Source organism: Ptiloglossa arizonensis, chromosome 14 (assembly GCF_051014685.1).
Source record: "Ptiloglossa arizonensis isolate GNS036 chromosome 14, iyPtiAriz1_principal, whole genome shotgun sequence".
In the NCBI taxonomy this organism is placed as follows: Eukaryota; Metazoa; Arthropoda; class Insecta; order Hymenoptera; family Colletidae; genus Ptiloglossa; species Ptiloglossa arizonensis.
In genome coordinates, this window is record NC_135061.1 from 3,379,313 (window position 1) to 3,401,975 (window position 22,663).

The window sequence follows — 22,663 nt, forward strand, 5'->3', positions numbered from 1 at the left end:
GCTTGAAATGCACCGGTATATTTCCTTTCAACAGGGATATATCTGCAGTTCTTAATTATGATCCATCGTTTGTCACATATAGGTCTCTACCCACACCAGATGATTATGCTACAGTGACTGAACACAATATTAACCCTTTGCACTCGAAGCGTTTTCGCTACCTGAAACTAGCAACCGATAAAATCTTTTAAATCGCAAAATTAATACAGAATGGAATATTTTTATTTCGATACTTGACATACATATGTTTACATCTTAACACTAAACGTACCAAGCGGGTCAAAAGATCCTTTTGAAAATTTACTTTAAATTCGTACATTTATTGTTATTTCTGTCGGTCATTTGACTTTCTGTAAATTCTTATATCATCCGATTGTTCAATTTCCCACTTTCCGTTTTTCTCGTAGCTTGTTTTTTAGCGACAAAAATTCTTTACCTACCTTACGTACCACGGGGGGTCATTTCACCCCGTACGAAGTTTACGTATTTTTTTAGCAGTTTTCCAACTGGAACCTTAGTTCTAAATTCGTACTTAGGACGCGATGAAACCAGACTGACGTCAATACCACTCAGCGAATTTGTCGCGATGAAATTAGTCGAACCTTTCACCAACTGTAGAAGAAATATTACAACCGACAATTTTTTTACGATTTCATCTTTGGCTGCAAAATTATTGGCGAAAAGGACAACGTTAGTGGGAACAATGCGTGCGAACAGGAGGGAATTGACCGCACTTGCAAAAACAACGAAAGATAATTCGAAACTTCTTTCAACAATGACATACAAATCGAACGACTGTACGCTAACGATTTATAAATCGAAACCAAGAAAAAAAGTAGCGATATCGAGTACCAAACGTAAAACCGTAAAAATCAAGAACAATAGAAAGAAGACACCCGAAACGATCAGTTACTATAAGTAAACCAAATTTGGCGTCGATATAGTTGACCAAATGGCGCGAAAGCATAGCGTAAAATCGAAGTGCAATAGATGGCCTGTACAGGTATTTTTCAATATTTTGGATCTGGCTGGAATCAATTCGTGGATACTCTATCAGGAAACAACTGGGTTGGAGTTATCGAGGCAATCTTTCCTGTTACAATTAGCAGACGAGCTTGTTACAGAGTACCTCGAATTTCGTGAAGAAGAAAAGGAAAATCAACGAGAAGGAGTATCGAGCAGCTACAATAATAATTCTCAATCCAGGAGAAAATGTCAAATAAGATTGTGCGCGGGCAATGAAACAACGCAAACTTGCATAATTTGTAAAAAATTTGTTCGCGGGAAATGTACGAAGGAGAAACCCATCCTATGTAAAAAATCTAATTAGTCGATTGTTTTGTTTATAACGATAAAAATATGTGTTTCATTTTATACGAAATCAGAAACGATGTTGCAAATTATTTCCTTTAATAAATAAAGAATTTTTTACGAAAAATCTACGTTTGTTTCATAACGGGTCAAATGACCCCCTATGGTAAGATTAGGTATAGAAAAATGCCGGTACGTTTAGTGTTAAAAGTGTGTAATACCTAATTTCCAATTTGAATTTCGAGTCACAAAATTTTCCCGAATTGGAAAAAGTACACTGAATTGTCTGGTGACCGAGTGTTTCCTCTCGAGTTCAAAGGATTAATGCAACTAATGAACGTTCACGTAATTCGTCGAAGTCTCGTCCCGAATTAGGATTCTAGACACCGAATGTCAAGCACCAACGTTTCTTTTCAATTTAGAATTCACAACCAACAGCGAATATACATCGTTAACATCGACTGGTTCTTAGAAATTCATTTCCAACGAGGAAACTTTCTTAAGAAAGAATGAACAAAAACAATTCATTCAAAGAACTTGGTTCAGAATTTGTACGACTGTTCCACAAAGCTCAGTCACGAAATGTTTCAATAGATGTAGAAAGAAAAGTGTGTCTATTGTATCAGTATATCTATATATACTGGGTGAGTCGTTTAAATGTTCACAGAAATTTATGTAGTAAATTCTTTGTGTTTGTATACAAAACTTTGTATAGAAAAGTTTTCGTATATTATATTTCGTATGAAAAGTAGTGCAATAAATTGTTTTTTGCCTGGTCGATTTTTTATTACCATGTATAAATACCGTGAGTGTTTAACCATTAACGTTTGATCACGCTATTCGAGTGAACGAAGGTAAATATACAACAATTGAGAACGAAGATAACAAATATTATTGCGTTCAATCTAAATGGATTTACATCGTTACATCATTCTTTTCTTCTTTTTTTTTTTAATTTTTAATTTCGAGGGATTCTGTTTCTCACTGTTCGAAAGATGACGACTATAATGAAGTATGAGTAATCAATAATGAACAATTATGACTGATAATATTCTGTGATTGTATATTCTACTCGTTCATAATTTAAGGCCTTGTGTCGTGAACAACTAATGATTTGTTTTACGACATAATGGTTATAAGAAAACGAATACTTACTTATTGTTACTTACTTACAGAAGGATTATACAATGTTGCAAGATGATTCAGCAGCTCGTATCAATATGCAAATGAATTGACAAAGATACGAGGATAGAATATTTAATGCAAATGATAATAAAGACACGGAATGCCCACGATTCAAGGTTTCAACGTCGATAGAGAAATTAACAACGAAAGTTATGTGCTTTTAAAGTAGCAAGGAAGACAAGATTTGGAAAAATTGTACTTTTAAGTATAATATTGGATAGTCGTTCGATGCTCGAGTTGTGCAAAATTTAGTTTAACACGAAATTTAGATAAGTTCAAGGTTTTCAGACAAGTAGTAAATTAATTACGAATGGAAATATTCAGTTACACAAGTAGTAGATTAATTACGAATGGAAATATTCAGTTAGGCATGTATATATTATTCTATGTAGCGATAAGATATTCTAAATACTCTATTTTATGGTACCGATATAGTAATTCATAACTTATTTTACATTTTTATTACGTTATTTCATATGCATTTAGTCCTTCTTGACCCAAAGTGATTGCTCGTTAGGTACAAATAAACATAATTCTCTGGTATCTAGGAGAAAAGCCTCGTTACGAAAGTAGAGTATACATATTTGGGGTATGGTTTTGATAATAAACGTATCTAAACTAATGTCAATCACGCGCAATCTAAAACAGATAAATGAAAAGGTTAGTCTTGTAGTTATTAACGGTGAGTCTTTGCTCACAATATTCATGGACAATTATCAATGTAGACAACTGATGGTACTCGTAAATTAATTTGTCCTTTCCCCATCTGACTTCGAAGATACGTACATGCTCTGTATGTATATATATATAAGACAATATATATATAAAACACGATTTTATTAGAGTGTGTAAACATTTTATTCAATTATATATTCTCAGTTTTGGAAAAGAAATTACTTTCCAAACGACCCAATATATAATAAATATATATATATATATACGTATATATAGTGTGTAAACATTTTATTCAATTATATATTCCCAGTTTTGGAAAACGAATGGAATTATAATTGGAAAATATATTTATTATGTATATATATTTATTTATTATACATTGGGTTGTTTGGAAAGTAATTTCGTTTTCCAAAACTGAGAATATATAATTGAATAAAATGTTTACACACTCTAATAAAATCGTGTTTCATTTTCACCAAAAAAAAAAACAAAAAACGAAATGACTTTCCAAACAATCCAATATATAATATTTACAGTTGTTCAAAGTTGAAGTGTGATAGTAAAAAAAAGTATCAAAGTCGAAGTTCCATTTTTACATTGGAAAATGTTTATACACTAAAAAAAATCGTGTTTCATTTTCATAAAAAAAAAAACCAAATGACTTTCCAAACAACCCAATATATTTTCAGTTGTTCGAAGTTGAAGTGTGATAGTAAAAAGAAGTGTCAAAGTCGAAGTTCCATTTTTACAATGGAAAATGTTTGTACACTCTGAAAAAAATTATGTTTCATTTTCACCAAAAAAAAAAAAACGAAATGACTTTCCAAACAACCCAATATATTTACAGTTGTTCAAAGTTGAAGTGTGATAGTAAAAAAAAGTGTCAAAGTCGAAGTTCCATTTTTACAATGGAAAATGTTTGTACACTAAAAAAAATCGTGTTTCATTTTCATCAAAAAAAAAACGAAATGACCCAATAGTAATAGATTCACCATCTATGGTAGTTTTAGTGCTAACCAGAAACTAACTCGACCCCCTGAAAAGTCCTTCCCGGATAACTGAAACGTAATCTTGTCTTGGTGTCCCGGTTATCCGTACCATTGCATTTGTTTTTCAGCGTGGAACGCGAGGCGTCGAAGAACATCGAGGAAAATGAGAGAGAGTGCTTCAAAGATGCAATCGTGTCGAGTAGAAGTCTCAATAAAGGTTTCGTCGAGCCAACGACGTTGAAAAACGCCATACCGGAGGTACGTTGAAAAAAAAGAAAAAAAAAACTCACTCCACGATCCAAGATGAAATTTTTAATCGAACATTTCCATAGATCGCTGCCTGCATTATATCCGCGTCTTTCCATATATCGGTGGGACTTAGTATGGCGTACTCGGCGATTCTCATACCTCACCTGGAGGCACCGGATGCGAAAGTACACGCTACTAAAGAGCAAACTTCCTGGATAGGTGAGGAACCCACCGAAGTGCAATAAATTTAAGTATTAAGATGTTTCCTGTATGTGACTCGGAACAATCGACGATCGAGGAAGAATTGAGAAACTTACGATATTGATTACAATAGGTCGCTTGATAAGTTTTGTCGTTCGTAAAAAATATTAGGTTGTTTATGGTAATACCGTTCGATGAACGTGTGCGAAGTTTCGTGTAGATCCGTATGTTCACAGTTGTTTAAAGTTCAAGCATTCGCGGTATTTTGTTCACAATGGAAAAAACGACGAAACTTATCGAACAAATTGGTGTACCTCTAAATACTCGACGACAGTTAATTTCCGATGTGAGATCGTAATATTTCCTTCTATACTATCTTCCTCGTACTTTCTTGTCACGTTGTTCGATTTACGAGAAAATAGAAATTGTACTCGAAGAATGTACTTCAGAAATTTCATTAACGGGTGTAGGTAACTCTCGTGGAATAACGTTACTATTTGTATAAGAATTCTAGTATACGTAGTATAGGGAACAACCTAGTGTAGGTAGAATAGAGAAGTCTTGTAGTGTCTTTACAAAATATGTAATTTTTAGGTATTTATAAAAGAAGAAGAAATAATTTGTGAAGTTAAAATTTGGAAAATTTGTCAAAGATTTGAGAATGGTAACAATTGGGTAAAAGTTGAATTTATGTTATGGAATTTGAGGTAAATTTCTCTGTAAGAGCAGCTGGAATCAGTCATTTTGTCCGCTTGGTGAATCTGGTGTCAATGAAAGATCATGCTAGGTATGATGTCATATCTAGAATAAAGTCTCGTTGCGTCTTTCCAAAATGTGTAATTTTTAGGTATTTAGAAAACAAGAAGAAATAATTTGTGAAGTTAAATTTTGGAAATTTTGTCAAAGACTTAAGAATGATAAAAATTTATGTTATGGAGTTTGAAGTAAATTTCTCTGTAAGAGTAGCTAGAATCAGTCATTTTGTCCGCTTGGTGAATCTGGTGTCAATGAAAGCGAGCCACGATGATGAGTACGCGCGAAACGCGAGAATCGTACATCGATCGAAACGAGGACATACGCGTGCAGCAATTAGTGTCGACAAAGCGATAATTGTCACGTTTTACGAGCGCTCGATGATTTTATTAGAATCTCCACAACGAATGGCGCAACGTTACAGTTAGATAAGAACAGGTCTATCGTTTATGCTAATTACCCGGATAATTTACGCGAACGATAAGGTCACTGTCCATCGACTTTTATAAACCAGATAAAAGAGAGATCTCGTGTTCTCGTGTAATCCAATATACAATGGGTGATGAAATTATTACGGTGACTCTGAAACAATTACTTAGTCGAATTTTGGTCAAGATTCGAGATTGCAAATGCCCTTAAAACCATATAATTTTTCAAGATATAATTATCAGAACTCTAGAGTTACAACACGAGCCTTAATGAGAGTGAAGTTGCGAGTCGTGAAAGCATGTAATTATAATTAGAAGCGAAGCACAAAGAGAAAATACTGTACTGAGTAATTACTATTTATTTTGAACTTAGAATCGTTTGTGCGTCAACAGACGATGTTAATCTAAACTATATTCGGGTTGTTTACGAAACTATAACGACGAATAAACGTATCCAAATTCGAAATAAATTGTAATTAATATGCATGATTTTTGAAGCCTTAACGAGCGAATGAAATTTTACGTCTTTTGTTTCTGTTTCGGGACCATTTTTGAAAAAAAAAAAAATGAAAATTATTAAATAAACACACGACGTAACCATAAACGTGAAATGTAAAATAATTTACAAATATAATACAGTGTTACATTGTGCGATAGTAAATATATAAATACAATGATTTTGAATAACGAAACAAAAGGTTTGTACGTTTCAGCTCGCGTTGTTGTAAAAGACTGTACCTCGTGCCTTACGTAAATTATTATTTTCATGCTTGTGCTTTGTTTCTAATTGAAGTTCCCGTAGTGACAGGCAACTCGATGCACGCATGAGTTACAACCTCGTGCTGATGAAGATGCGAACTCATATTACGGCTCAAGATTTTTAATAATTGTATCTTGAAAACTAAGAGAGAGCGACAATTATTTTTTACCACCGAATCCCTCGATACATTTCATGGCTGTTGACATTAGCGAGCTCGAGTTCTTTTTTGTAAGCGATGGTACTATTTTTCAATTATTTTCCTCTCTTCGAAACCTTTGGCATAAATTTTCTGCATCTTCCATCGTACAGAAATTCGTTTAATCGCCACAAGTATCGTGTTTCTCTTCTAAGAATCGATTTCACTGCTGCGGAATTCAACTGTGATAATGACGAAGTCACGGGTATTTAGTTTACACCTAACACTGCTACCATCGCTACTACCAAAGCAGCTTACGTATTAAATTTAACCGAACAAATTTATTTTGCAATTCAGTAGAAGCAGTTAAAAGCAACACTTAAACTTTTTACGACTCTTTTATTTAATATTAAGTTTCTTCGAGTTAATTTAAGTAACACTGACCACTATCCCAAGAATATGTATCATCTATATTTAGATGAATATTTTTCTCTTTTTTTATTCGTCTTTTAAACACGCAAATTCCAAGATATTTTTCTTCATACACTGTTGTTATATAATTATTATATTTGACGGGATATTTGGTCTGTTATTTACTTGTATAATTTACTCCTCCCCAGTCTGTCCTTGCATACTGTTGATGCTTTAATAACCAAGTTCTGTATATGTATATTTTTCTCAAACTTCCTTTTCCTTTGTGTCTGCGTACTATTTTAATAGTCTTTCAGTCAATATCTGTTTCACAAACTTCTACACTATTTTTAAACATGCAATTCGATGCTTTATTCTTTTCCGTTTCCCATAACTACATTCTCATTTCCTTGTTGGACGTAACATCGTTCTATCGCTCTTATATGCGAGTAGTTTATAAGTTTAAGTTTCAGTTAGGTTGTAGAACGGCCATATTCGCTGAACTTTGTCCTCTCACCATGCTTCTATAAAATGCAATGTTCTTATATCGCTGCATTTTGTTTTTTTTTTTCATAATTCAGTGAATAAAATCGTCAAATAAAAATATCCCGTTTGTTAGTAAATAATAAGTAAAATAAAACCTTGATAAAAAGCACGAGAACGTTGTGTGTTGCACCATGTTGACAAGAGGAAGAGATAGTCACTTTACAACATTTAAAGTTGTAAATAAAACTAGCAGTTAGTTGTGATCGTAGGTAATGAAGATACGCTGTCTAAGTGGGGCTGTGTCTTCGTAGATTGGTTACCTCGATAATTGTACACCTTTGAATTCGATAATGAGCAGTTTCTTGATGGAGATAGTTGGAAGGTTGAGAACCCTTAAATACGCTATCTAAGTGGGGCTGTGTCTTCGTAGATTGGTTACCTCGATAATTGTACAAACGATCAGTCCTATTTTCCTACAACTATCGAGGTTCCTCAATATCGTGACCTGGAACGAGTGCATAAAAATTGTAAGAATGTTCAATGTTTCAGCCAGCGTGGTGGTAGTGTGTACGCCTTTGGGTTCGATAATGGGCGGCTTCTTGATGGAGATAGTTGGAAGGTTGAGAACCCTTCAATTAGGTGCGATCCCGTTTGTGGCTGGCTGGATCCTCATAGCACTTTCGACGAACATTCCGATGCTTTTAGTTGGTCGTCTATTAACTGGACTAGCCACGGCTCTAGCAACCTCTCCAGCTATCGTTTACATCACCGAGGTTGCACGACCTGAACTTAGAGGATCGTTGATGTCTTTCGGTCCGACTTTGGCATCCTTCGGCATGCTCCTGTCGTACTTGAAGGGCGCGTTCATGGATTGGAGGCTGGTGGCTTGGCTCGGCATTATTTACGCCGTTGTACCAATTATTTTAGTAGAAGTCTTTGTGCCCGAGTCTCCTGTGTGGCTGGTCTCCAAGGGTCGAACGGAAGAAGCGAAAAAGTCGTTAGAATGGTAAGGAATCGTTCTGTAAAAGACATATTTTATAGACGATAAGAATGTTACCTGGTCGAGTGTAGTTCTAACGTGGAGCTAATGTTTCAGGCTGTACAAATACGAGACGAAACAGGGGAAGATGTCCGCTGCGGAGGCACAGTTAACAACGATCGTGAAGGAGAATGAAATCAAACTGAGCGAACAGAGGAAGAGCAAATACGGTGGCGTGTCCAACAAGATCCGAGCATTCATGAAACCTACGGGATGGAAGCCGATAACGATACTCTTTCTGCTCTTCTTTTTCCAACAGTTCTCAGGAATCTACGTTACACTCTTCTATGCTGTCACGTGGTTCCAAGTAAGCAACCATGAACTTCTTGAATCATCTCCAAGAGTCGAGATCGTTGATTCCTGTTTCATAATTGTCGTTATCGTTGTTCAGGAAGTTGGCTCCGGTGTGGACGAATATATAGCCTCGATTCTAGTCGGTGCAACGCGGTTCCTGTGTTCGATGGTGAATACATGGCTGCTGAGGCGGTACAAGAGACGTCCATTGTGTATAATTTCGTCATTGGGCATGGCACTTTGTATGATCGTTTCCGGTTATTTCACTCTCCTCATTAAAGCCGGCGATCGCTCCGGTTACTGGGTATGCAATGAAAATTTCGACTGGAACTCTTCAAATAAAGGATTAATTTAAATTTATCCGTTCGTTAGGTACCTGTCCTGTGTCTGCTGCTATACGTTTGCTCGTCTATGGTCGGTATGCTAACCATTCCCTGGACCATGACTGCGGAATTGTTCCCAACCGAGATCAGAGGAATAGCTCATTCCATCAGCTACTCGATAGCCAACTTGCTATTGTTTACTGCTTTGCAAAGTTACAGGAGTTTACAAAGCTTTCTGGGTGGTACGTACCTGATCAATTCTATGCAATCTCTTAAGAATTTAAATTTTTAACATCATTGGAGATAAAGATGTTATAGAAATTATTCGATAATTGTCTACAAAAGGTGTTTGAACACCGGTTTCAACGATCTTGAACTACGTCGCAAGGAACATTATTTTGAGTAACTGTTTGAGCAACAGTTGACTCTAGTTTTCGAAATCTCCCCCGAAAACTTTTGCTACTATTGCATAAAACTCTACCTATACGTATGTGTCCGTGGTAGCGTATACATTGGTATGCATCCGCCACTTACCTACCGTTTGCATAAGCGTATTACGGCAACCGGATTCTTAACGTTCTCATAATGGGAATGTCAGAAATGACTTTCACCGATTTTAATGAAGTTGTAACCGTGGATGACCAGCCAGTTGTAAAAAAAAAAATAAGTATAAAGTTTAGAAAAATTCAACTCTGTACTTGAGTAATGTACAAAAGCAACGACAGATTTGAAAATGTAAGAGGCTGCTAATATTTTGTTCTCTGGTTTAGAAAAGATCACGAATTTGGATACGAGTCCTCTATTACTCAAATATATCTGAATAAGCGATTTTGTCAAACCTTACACTGGCTGTATCCAGTTACAATTGTTGTATATGTAAACATACGAGCCCGTCAAATTTCGTTAAAATCAACGAGAGTCACCTTTGACATGTAATATGAAATAATTATAATTATATACTTAAACGTTTTTACCCTAATTCGAGTTTTCGAGAATAAACACGTTAATTTATTTGTTGTTTGAAGGATCTTATGCCGTGCAGTGGTTCTTCGCCGGTATTTCGATAGGTGCAGCTGTTTTCGTGTGGCTTTTGCTACCGGAAACCCACGGCAAGAAGCTCTCCGAGATCGAAGAATACTTCCATAATAATTTCTTGGCTTGTGGAGCCGAATCGAAGGCTCGAAAGCAACGCGCGAAGAGGAAGAACAAACGAAACGAGATAACGTCCGCCACAGAGCCACTAAATCCAGCGAAATCGAAATCCATACAGAACGTTTAATATACTTGTTTAATAGCCTTGTTTCGCACAGGCTGGATCTGCGAGAAGAGATTCTTAACCAGAGGAGGGAGCTACGTTGTACGTGTAACACTCGTTCTATACGTGGCTACGCGGATAACGTTTTGATTCAAGTTACCTTTAAACAGATAAAGCGCGATCAGTCGCACACAGATTTTTATGAACAAAGCACTGATCACTTCGGTATCGTTAAGTATCATTTATAGTAGCGTGTCAGAGTCGAGAGACCAGGGAGTGCTATGGGAGTGCATTACGAAGCTGCGTAGTTTCGTATTTAAGCTTTGCTTTCGCTTGAATCGCGATTATAAGGACGTGTAAACGGAAAGAAAGCGATGTAGCGAATAAGACGAGAAATTTTGAAGAGAGCACGCTGTGGAAGAATCACTATATCGCTTGGTTGTAATCATAGCTTCGAAGTTTCCTCGAGACGAGTCCTTGGTTGTTGTTAAATCGAAAAATGTTCTTGAGAAAAAGTAATCGGTAAACGATGGGATTACAAACAGCGTATTAACGAATTTCTACGACTGTTTTCTTTTTTTTTTTTTTGGAGAGTTCTACGATAACAATCACGAGAGGCACATCTGCTTGCGTGGAAAGAAATCAATACTGCTACACGACCACGCACTCACAACGTGACGTTGCGAGGACAACGGGTCGGAGAATATTTGTACCAAAAAAATAGTAAACGACTCTACACGCGACACACAAAGCAGTATTACATGTTGATCTGATACAGTCTTTCGTGCACACGAGCACGGATGGCTGTAGAAGAGATGAATAATAGTTCTTCGTTCGGAATAAACGTTGATTACGCGCTAATGTCTTTCTTACGCTATTCCTTTCTGGAAATCAATTGAACAACTTCGCTGTGATTTAACAGTACTTGTAAACAAAAATATTGTACAATCTGTGACAGTCGGTTACAGTATCCTGTTTTTCATTCAAACGAATTTACAAGGTGGCCGTAAATACACGGTAAAAACTGAGATAGGCGTGTTTCTTTTCTGGAAGAATAAATAATTCGAAATCGTAGAATAAAATTGGCTTCTTCTCTCGTACAGTTGAATTGATTTTGAAAATTGCGGTATGCTCGTGCTCGATTGAAATTCGTTTACCTATGTATATAAGTAATAATTTATAACCGATAGTACTATTTTCATTCGATTAGCTTTGTTTACTTAACGTACATGAGTCTAGCGCCTAGGTACCGCAAGTATTTTCGAAGATGATTTTCTCGAACACGAAGAAAGAACGGACAAAACAAATGTATTCCAAATTTTCGATTTATTGTTTGAAGGAAATAACAATCGCCTATGTGTTTGTACTATATATTTTGAGACACCCTGTATCGAAGCGCAGGCGCTGTGTTCAATTAACTTTTTTTCTATGGCGCTCGTCCATTTTAATAGGTATTTAAGATTATGACCTTTGTACGGCGCTACTTCACGTTTGATAACCTATTTATAAAAATGCAAACCTTTTTCGATATCTTTATACCGAATTTGATACTAAAATGGCCCCATGTATGCATACACCAGGGATCATTGATCTTTTCACGAAAAGGACGCAAGAATTAATGCTCCACGGTGTATATTCTATGTTAGACCGTACACGAAACACGCGAAGTACTTTTTACGTGTTACCTACAGGAAAACCATAGAATAAAACTAACCCAGTTCTATCTGTCAGAAGTCCCTACAAATATTCTATCGCTGACTAATTGAACTTACTTTTTATTAGATGTGATAGCCTCGTAATCGATGGACCAGATTTAACGTCCAAGTCTATCTTAAAGTTTCGAGCGAAGATACTCGATAACAATCGTGCATAATCGAACAGACTTTGCCGACGAAAGATGGTGCCATGTCAAATAAAAGTTCCAATTAATTTTTATCGATGATTACCTTATCCGTGTATCTAGAAGAAATTAATCCGTAAAAATCCTCAATGCAATCAAATTTTCAATGATCGTCACGGCTATCCCACAAAGAAATATACGATTATTCATTCAGTATAAAAGCAAATTTTGCAACAGGTGTCGAAACTATTGGTTCGACAAGTGCCTTTCTTTTTTGTCGACTGTTCGATGATTATTTGTAATATAAGTGTGTCTGAATATGCAAACAGAGTAGCTCTTACACTAATATACTTTGTATTGTGCAATACAGCATGTTTGTATTTCTTAAGTATAAATGGATGTATGCATACATATATACCTACATTTATATTTGTGTACGTACCATTGTAAAATTTCATGAAGTGTTTCTAATAAAATCATATTTTTGGAAACCACAAATAAAACGACTTACCGACTGCTTAATCAATTTATTACTCAAAATGGAAACGATGACTTTCGTTTGCCGATCTGCGTACACCTACAGTGAATGCAAACGAGACATACATGTACTATCTGTCTGCGAGAAAACGGCTAACGATTATTTAAATTTCCACTCTGATTTACAATTACTTTCCTCACCATCGCAGGTATTGCCGCTATTGGCCAGAAACGTGACGAAGTTCGACACGATGTGTGCAATTGTAGGGTAATTAGTAGATTGTAAACCAGAGTGGGCATTCAAACACTCGTTAACAGTGTTGGGATACTGTCAGATAAACTATGACGTCACCAGTAGCGTGGAACGTAATCTGTAGAACGAATAAAAAGTTGACAATTTCATTCAATCGATGACGGTACATCTCATTCATTATCCTCGTATTTACTCATCTTTCTTTCTCATTTGCTCTCACTCGCTGTCTTTATCTTCAATTGTCGATAGCCATTATTGACAAAATTTTATATTGGCGACTGAATCGCTCTCACTGTACAGGTTATAAAAACTTCTTCAATTACGATATTTCTCGATATACGTATGTAAAACGCATACAACTATTTTACACAACGATACACGATAATTATGGAAAAACCACATCTATAATAATTCAGTATTTAATACAAAATTACAAGCAGGAACTTCGAACATTCCGAACCCTGCCTATTTAAACGAAAGGAATAATTACAAGATGTTACATATCAAGGAGTTGAGTTTTTCCTCTTCTTCAAATATGACAATCGTTACATTTCGTGAAGCATTTTGTTTTTTCATTTTATTAGTTTAATAAGAATTCTTTTTATCCCACAATGTTTGAATTGAATCTTGCTATGCCGGTATGTATTGCCACATGAATACTACTAATTATTTCCATGTTGTCAATCGTTACTATTAGAAACAAATTACCGGCGATTGATCGACCGAGGGTACACAAAATCATAGATACGTATATATATACGTGAATTGCCATCTGAACGATAAACAGTAACCGATAATCGGTAACCGGTAAACCACGATTTTAGTATGTGAGATGTGAGATAATACTGCTTATATCCATTCTAATTCTAAATTGAGCGGATAATTGATATATCCGCGTGTGTAATTCTTATTATTGGTCTAAATAAAACATAACAAATTCAATTGTTTCAAAGTATACGACAATTGGTTTTATTCTGACGCGAATTCATCAATCAACGAACGAAAATTATATACGAGATTTAATTACATGAGCTCCATAAATGTATGTATGCATACGTGTATAGCATATAAGATCGACAGTTAATAAAGGATAGCCAGACAAAATCTTTGTAACATAACCGATCTGTTTTATATGTATATATATGGTTTTTTTTAAATTTACTTTTTGCAGCAGTATTGCATATTAATTCTGTCAATCCCAATCTTGTTTTATCCACCCAAAGTAGTATTATTTATAATCGACTAGTACACCAGGCCAAAGAGAATATCATAGTCCTCACGATTAGTACCTTTAAAAAAAGAAACAGAAGTACAAAGAATTAGACAATCCCATATGCTCAACACGGGATTAGAAATATTTTCAAATTTTATTTATTGACAGACATATGAAGCAACCGACTATTCATCGTTCGCATATAAAATATATTCTCTAATACTAGTACGAGTAGCGTATTAAATATATCGGCGATTCAAACAATTTTCCTTTTACGTTTTTCGTTGATTCCCCTTTTCTCTGGAAATCGAAAGAAAATGATCACGATTGGGGTGGATCCAGGAAATATTAAGAAGTACATCTGTGCGTGCGAAAAGTACCAAAAATTAATCAATGTTAACAGAATTAATAGCCATGTCTGCGGTGCAAGAGTTTATATCTTATTCTATTTGATCGCGCTCGGACAAAAATCATACAAAGCGAAGAACCAGCACGAATTTGTCTGTGTAAGAATAATAATATCGAAACTGTTATCTTCCGCTAACACAGTTGAAAATCGAAATTTTCGTACGCTGATCGTTATCGATACGTCACGACTCTATAGAAACGTATTGTTTTTTTTTTACATCGCAATGATTTCTTACGACAAACGTGCCCATGTGCTTCGTTTCTTCAATGCTTTTTAATCGTTCCAAACAATTAAATTGCTCTTTCGTAGCTAACTGTGCAAGATAAGAAAACATAGTCGTGCATAGACACTGACGTAGAAATTTTTACGATGACTCCTTTCGAGTTACAATTAATCATTATGCATATTTTTTTTCTTTTGTGAAGTGTACCTATAGTCGATGTAACGAACGATTTATGCATAAAATGATCATCGGTCGTCATAATGCAAAAGTGGCAAGGACCTTGATAATATGTCGTAATATAATTTTTCATACCTACGTATCATACACGCATTAGTAAATATAATGTAAATCCTGTTATCAATAATAATGCTCGAAAACTTAACAAAAGAAGCAATTCTTTTTTTTTTTTAATATTGTATAAACGATCGCGACACCACGCAGAGTCCAGGGGTGCCAAGACCCGCATTCTCAGCACGACCAAAACGCTGCAGGCAGTGACGGTGAGCTACCTAATCCGTATTAATTAGTTACATTAGGTTCTAAATTTTATATGTATATATATACACGATGCGTACACACCAGATCAAACCTTAAGTCGTTTTTAAATAAAAGTAAACGACGAATGGATTGCGAAAATAATACCAACAAACGTAACGTTACAGTTCATGTTGGACTAACTCGATAGTTACGTATATCTCTGTACTTTCCCCACCGGTAACCCATTAAAAAAAATATCGTAACACATTGTACGATGTTCTGTAACCAAACTATTCATCCTGTCTATGACCAAAGAATTGTCGGTGAAAACTATTCGCGTCCGTACAATAATTCGTCTTGCAGTTTTAGCGCTCTATGAAAATAGATGATACATTCTTTGACGATGGCAATGATACATATATATCGTACAACGAAGAACGCGTTTTTCGTGTTCTACAATAGAGTAGCGAAATGAACATGCAGATAGAATTAGTTGCATCGTGATAACGAATGGGAAAACTTTACGCAAAGTTCGATCACTGTCAGTTCTCGCGACATCGACGAATACAGGAGGCTTTCTCGCTATTTGCAAACTACAATCGCTCCAACGATAGCTTTCACTTTTTACAAGTCAATGAAAGACGATCCCCGAACAAATCTCGTTCCGACGACGCCAAAGGCACCAAGTAAAAGAAATAGCCCTGACACTTGAACGCTCATATCCAATTGCTTTTTTTCCGTCCATATTTCGTTCGATACCTTTTTGGCACTATTTGGCCGTCTATTATAATCGATACGCATTAGTAACACGTTATCGGATCGAGTCAGGTGAAACGTCTGCATTTAATCTTCAAGACAGTTTATGTATGAACATAATTTGCACGTAATAATATGTTGTCTAAAAAGGAAGGACACTGTTGAATTTCATAACCAATATCTGTTTTTAACACTTCGATGATTCCACTTTCAATTTTACCATAAAATTATTTCATTATCCCGACCTAGCAGTAAGAAAAGATGAAGGGTGATGTCTATATATTTATATATACTTTTATCCTTATATAGTAAAACAGAAATGACAATGGCACAGAATATTACTAAACCTCGTTATGTTAGCTTTGATTTAGCATTCATGTAATTATTGGCAACGTGACGAATAGTTTTAAATATTAACGTTAGTTTCCTGTAAATCGGTTTCCTAATCGTTCCTAGTCTAGTTTCGCTGATTCCTCTTCGCATGTAATCTCTCATTCACTCTCTCGCATTCTCCCTATATCTCTCGCAGACTCTCTCATTGTGTTCATGTTTTATTATTCCTGTTTTTCTTTTTTTTTTTTGGAAAGTTCCGACTACTTCTCGTCTGCGTCTCTTGGGTCATTGTGCGTCCTTGGAAATTTGACTAGCATATAGATTTTCAACGAATAAATTAACGCTTTGTTCTTCGACATGACGATTCTATGTACGTAAAAACCCTCGTCATCGTCGGACACGGTTACGGTAGCGTTATGAAACAAATACGATATTCGCGCGGGTCTTCGTTAATACTGAAATACGAAAAAATAATATTTCTTATTACGATTTATTTATCCCCACTAGTCGTACAGAGCCGATACCAAAACATGTCGCCCATTTGCTATTTCGGAGAAATTTATGAAACTCTCGTGTCTTATTTTCTTGCTTACTTATTCATTGCAAGGTGCACAGAAACCTATTGCGACGCGCGATACTACCAACGATGTTTGTAAATCGGCGAACAAGCGTATAACGCATTTTATACAACGTTTCCTGAATATCTGCGTAATTGGTGTTCATGTACATTCTGCTTACAAAGTATAATAATATGATCCTCTCGGCAGTGATGTCGCACTGTCTTATCAAACTTTCACTCAAAATTGGACCGACATTTAATTTATGGGAATCACAGTCCTTTCGAAGCTTAGCAATCAACTCTAAGAGACGCACAACAATACATTGAAACACCTAAATATATATACAATATCTTAACGAGTAGCAAACAAAATTCAAAGTATATCAAATCACAAAGCGGATAAGAGGCACGATACTGCTTTCACGAGTTTTATATAACGTACGGAGGAAAGTTTCTTAAAGCTTTCTTCGTAAAATACAACACTGCAACTTAATACCAATGTGTAACGCTCAATCAAAGATACACGTGCATCTTGAGTGAAAAATCTTATACCCTATAGCGATTCGCGATGGTTGCCCCTGCATCGATTGCTTGAATATAAAACTGTTTCTACATAACACGCATGTACCAATACTTAATTGTCGCTAAACAAAAATTTGAAACTCTTACTTTGCAACAGGTATAAATTTTTTAGCAAACAAAACAATGTCCGTAAACTCGTACACTAGCTGTTTTTGTGCAACATCACTGTCAGGAGTTTAACTGTCACACACACACACCTTGCCGTGAAGTCGTACAGATCAGTCTATCGCATCGAAGTTACTTCGATTTGTATATCATATCCGGGTTCATGGTCGTCACGGATTGGACTTACTGAGGAAGCTAACCAGCATTCGTTCATGCCTTGCACCTAGACGGGCAAATCTCTTAAGTATCGCGATCCTAAGCGTCGCGGAGTTGGATGTTAGTTAATTCTTGCTATTACTACGTGGACTCGCAGGCTGACTGTTTGCCTGTTGCGCGCGTTGAATGTAGATATTTAAAAGCTTCAGTTTACTGGTATACAAACAGCTGAGATGAGGCTTCAGGACCTCTTCGCCGACTGCCAAATGTATCGCTACCATGCAGAACACGGCACTTTTGCGCACCGCGCTTTCATAATCGTCGTAAGCCTAATGATAAAGATAGGTATTAACGCCACGCGTAGAAAAAAGGTAAGGTATCTATAACGAAAATATTTCAAATTACCTTAATGAGACCAGGCATAACTTTTGACAAATGAGGCTCTATCGCATCTCGACCCCAATGTTCCACTACTTTGTGCAGCATTTTAATTGCACCCATGTTTAGGGGATACGGTTCTGTAGTTATTATGGTTGATACTAAATGAATTATTTGTTCTGGTTTTAGAACCATTGCTATTGTTGCAGCACATTTTTCTGCTATCCAAAGAATCTATTAAAGGTAAATATAAACAATTAATCATAGCATTGAACGATGCAGAAAAACTATAGTCTGTTCAACGAGTCAAATCACCAGATATAAACAAAACATGCACGTGCTGAAACACAAACGAAGGGTAGTAGCCACAACTATTGGCTGCGACAAATAATTAAAGTCATTTGTTCATTCCAGGGCCGAATTTGTATCATTTTCTAAACATAGAAATACAATAAAATTTCTACGCCAATTATAACCATTCCGAAAATCTCATACAGAAAATGTTGCAATAGCTGGTGATTCCATTCATCGAACGAACTATAATTTATATCTATTAATTTATACAATTACTGAAGATCTCGAGTTACTGCTGCTGCTGGAAGAATCTTGTTTCTGGTCGTCCAATTTGTACACACTAATTACTTTCAGAATGAGAAGTTCAGGATAAACGGAAAAACTGTCTACAAGTTCTGGGCACTTAAGCATATCGATAAATGTTTGTAGTACTTCTACTTGCATTTTCTTGTTATCATTAGTCAAACTATCTAATAACGTTTTGAGCAGTTTCCTAAAAAATAAATAAATAGAAAAAAAAAAACAACTTAGTCCTCTGATAATTGTGATTACCAAATGTACGTTGATGGAACAAAACCTACTTAAAATTTTGTTTTATATACGAGGCATCTCCTTCTCGAACATATTGCTGAAACTCTTGTAGAGCTGATACTTTCTCTTCAGTCTGTGACACCTTGGATTGCAACGTTTTAATCATATTATCTAAACATTCTGGCCTCTTTGCCGAATCGGGCGATGATCCTGCAATAAGTATTGAATCAATGAAACCGACTTTCGAATAAATCAAACGTTAATTAATTTCTGTAACACAAAATGGTAAACGTACCATGCGTTTTGTAACCGTTATTTTCTTGAGGTAAAATGAGATCTCCGGCAATCGTATCGCTTGAACCATTTACCGTAATATTTGTTACTGACCGTCCTCTTTGCGTGGGCGAAGAAACGGAAGACGATCGACCCTAACAATACCAAAACGCTATACAAAACATTACACTTTATAAATGATATCCACATATTATCTATTTTATTACCGAATTACACAACGTGAGACCTTCCATTTTCTCTTCTACGTCAGCCATATTACTAATTCCACTGTCTTTGCTGGTAGTCGCTCGTTCTAAACGCTCGAAACCGTAATTCTGAATTTCTGCTGTCGTACGTCTCAATGATCTGTAGGAAGCACTTTAAAATTAAAATGACAAAGAATGCTAAACCATTGGATCTTCGTATTAGAGATATGCAAACAACTGACTTATAAACTTCCTCCAAGTTCTCGTCCGCATTGTCAATATCGCCTTTAGCTTTTGAACGAGCTGGAGAACTTTGCGCTCTTGGAGGTGGAGTACCAGGTGACGCTGGATTACTTGTACCCGAGGATTTTCTTAAATGATTCTGTACTAATGGCAGCGCCGCCTCCTACGATGTTCAAATATATTTTAGGAAAAGTATGATCTATTTACCATTTTGTTTATGGACTATTTTTAAATAGCCTTACTTGATAATACTTTGGTAACTCGGCCAATATCATAGTCACTTTCGGAGGATTTAAATTATACAATGATATAACAGCATTTTGTGCATGTTTTCTAACTTCCTGGCTTTTAACGTCATTAGACCAATCGAGTAACCTTGCCAGCGCTGACCCAGCGGAATTATTAAGTGCAGACGGCTCTGCTGTTTCTGCGATTTGCGTAATAAACGTAAGTGTGGCTAGTTTTACACGAGAATTCGGCGTTTGTGTCGGATCTGTCAGATACCTCATCACTGCAGGCAGAAGTTGTTCTCCTGGGAAACATTCTCTACAAAAGCAAAAAGATTCAAACTGTTACCAAATATAATTCGAACATTTATACGAACTTTGAGGATTATACTTCTCGTCTCACCTGACAACATCGAGTGTCTTATGGATTTTTGCTAGTATTGACCCGAGTAAATCAGTGCCTAATTTGTTCATGAGTCTTGCACACAATACGTATAGCCAATCGCCAAGATCTTCGCTATGAGTAGCTACCAGTTCGTTTAATGTGTCCAAAAATAAACTGAAGACCTTTGTATGAGAGTCCATAAACATTTTGGTAAAAATATCCGTCACTTTTCGTAACTCCGTCGCCGTAAGTGTATTTCCATTTGAAAGAAAATGCTGCAATCCAACTAAACCTTCTTTCCTGTCTCCCCAATGTTTATGCGCACAATTTTCAATAATGTCCTTAATGTCCTGTAAAATAACAATTTAGTTTACACAACAATGAGTAATGAAATTATCACAGCAATGAATTTAAAGTCTTATTTGAAATGTAGGTATTATTTTTTGGTTTTTGTATTGCCGCAGAAGAGTATAGTATATAAAATATCGAAGATATTTGCATCAAGTAAATGGAAATGAATATTAAATTTAACAAACCTTCGGGATAGATTGATCCCACATATCACGATACAGTCTTTGTTGAGAGCCACTCCATGAGAACGACTAATGGGTAGATGGACGATGGACAGATATGGAGAACAGAACGGCGCATCGCGTTAGTCCAAACCAAACAAATACGCCGCAACAAAACCAAAAGAAAAAACCAAACATGCGTCATCTACACTGTTATAGGATGCTGAAAGCGCTGCTTTCTTAAGCTTCTCGCCTGAATCTACCCCATAGGGGTAGGAATTCGGGAAATGATATATGTTTATAATCAAGGATGGTAAACAAACTCAGTAAAAAAAAATGTAATTTTATTACGTTATAAAATAAAAGTGTTCAGGAACTTACTTTGTGTAAAATGTCAAACAGTGTTTTTACACAAGCGAGTGCAAGTAGCATAATTTTCTTGAACCTTATATTTGCAGATATATGGTAAAAGCATCTTTAAATTGCATAGCAAATAGAAATCCATAAATACATGTAATTTTGCAGCCATTTGTAGTATATTTTATTGCACATAAATATTAGAAAAGCATTAATAAATTAAATGAACATCCAATAAGGAAGCATAATGGCATATAATAATTGTTTGAATAATGTCTGTAATGTTAATGCAGAGTGATACTTGTTACAATGTACATGAAACTAATGTATATTGTTTTGGAATGTCATTACGCCAGGTACAGCCAATGAGGCATTTAATCATTTATTCGTTAAGAATTTCTAATAATGAAATTTGGGACCTGAAAGGGTGCACATCAAACAATTACAAGAGCGTTGCTGAATATAAACATGTTATAAACTACTAATTGCGTTATTACTTTACTCTTCTACTGTAATCGTATTAAGATGCAGTGTTGGGCACAATTTTATTGAGATAACTATTATAAATATTTTTTATTCAAAATTATTCGAATAATATCCAATTCTGATAAGACAATTGTTATTCCATTGTTTTGACAAAAATCTGTGATATTTTCTTTACTTACGTCGTTCGGTCGTCTGAAGCTATCCATGCTCCGTTCTGAACATATACTACTGGTTTCACTGTCATCGCTGTGGTCACCTTTTACCCTTGGCGTTCTTGTATAACTGTCGATATTATCAAATGTAAGCGCATCTGCTAATGCTGATTCCGCTTCGCGTGATTGCTGCAACATCTTTTGCGCCATGACTGGTCTAGACTGAGGTCTATCCGTAGGAGACATATGCAAATTTCTTCCCCTACAAATTATAAAATACTCCTTATTCATATAGCCAAAGTAGTAGTAGACCCAGGTGAAAACGAAATGTTCAAGTAAATACCGTATTTTGCTTGCGAAACTTCTATCCATTCCAAATCTCTGTGGGCTGGGTTCACGGCTATTACCGGTACTCCTGATTCCGTGTCCAGATAATCGTCTGGGTCTCGCAATCAAGGATTCTCCTTCACGATTATACGTCGCGTAACTCAGCCTAGATGATGGTGATCCCGACCGACTGCTGGCTGTTACCATATCATAGATGAATTAAGTTAAAACTCTTCTAATATCATATTTCTTTAAAATGTCGAGAAACTTTTTTCTTTTTACTCACGCTGAGATTGCGACACTCCGGACATTCTCGTTCGTGTTCTTGCAGTTCTTTCTGGACTAGCAACCGTTATGGTGTCTGGTGATTTACTAGGACGTGCTACAGATGACATAATAGGGAGCGCCTGCTTG

At 35.9% G+C, this 22,663-nt stretch overlaps 2 protein-coding genes across 11 annotated transcripts in view; one reads left to right on the forward strand and one right to left on the reverse strand.

Moving 5' to 3' along the window:
* Positions 1 to 12,855, forward strand: part of LOC143154380 (facilitated trehalose transporter Tret1) — a 36,744-nt gene extending 23,889 nt beyond the window's left edge. For both annotated transcript variants that reach the window (XM_076326515.1, XM_076326514.1), the window contains 7 exons: positions 4,289 to 4,418; positions 4,493 to 4,628; positions 8,134 to 8,590; positions 8,681 to 8,930; positions 9,015 to 9,221; positions 9,290 to 9,482; positions 10,266 to 12,855. In XM_076326515.1, the coding sequence (XP_076182630.1) occupies positions 4,289 to 4,418; positions 4,493 to 4,628; positions 8,134 to 8,590; positions 8,681 to 8,930; positions 9,015 to 9,221; positions 9,290 to 9,482; positions 10,266 to 10,519 (1,627 nt within the window). In that variant the 3' untranslated portion in view covers positions 10,520 to 12,855. The remainder of the gene's footprint in view (positions 1 to 4,288; positions 4,419 to 4,492; positions 4,629 to 8,133; positions 8,591 to 8,680; positions 8,931 to 9,014; positions 9,222 to 9,289; positions 9,483 to 10,265) is intronic.
* The window catches only part of Chb (CLIP-associating protein), a 56,208-nt gene continuing 46,392 nt past the window's right edge, over positions 12,848 to 22,663 (reverse strand). For 4 of the 9 annotated variants that reach the window (XM_076326492.1, XM_076326500.1, XM_076326498.1 and 1 more), the window contains 13 exons: positions 22,536 to 22,631; positions 22,266 to 22,446; positions 21,950 to 22,184; positions 20,952 to 21,017; positions 20,434 to 20,765; positions 20,046 to 20,349; positions 19,803 to 19,966; positions 19,582 to 19,732; positions 19,377 to 19,509; positions 19,132 to 19,291; positions 18,821 to 19,043; positions 18,284 to 18,490; positions 12,848 to 18,207 (listed from right to left, as the gene is read on the reverse strand). In XM_076326492.1, the coding sequence (XP_076182607.1) occupies positions 18,004 to 18,207; positions 18,284 to 18,490; positions 18,821 to 19,043; positions 19,132 to 19,291; positions 19,377 to 19,509; positions 19,582 to 19,732; positions 19,803 to 19,966; positions 20,046 to 20,349; positions 20,434 to 20,765; positions 20,952 to 21,017; positions 21,950 to 22,184; positions 22,266 to 22,446; positions 22,536 to 22,631 (2,456 nt within the window). In that variant the 3' untranslated portion in view covers positions 12,848 to 18,003. The remainder of the gene's footprint in view (positions 18,208 to 18,283; positions 18,491 to 18,820; positions 19,044 to 19,131; positions 19,292 to 19,376; positions 19,510 to 19,581; positions 19,733 to 19,802; positions 19,967 to 20,045; positions 20,350 to 20,433; positions 20,766 to 20,951; positions 21,018 to 21,949; positions 22,185 to 22,265; positions 22,447 to 22,535; positions 22,632 to 22,663) is intronic. The other 5 variants (XR_012994057.1, XM_076326496.1, XM_076326495.1 and 2 more) reach the window with 5 other exon arrangements.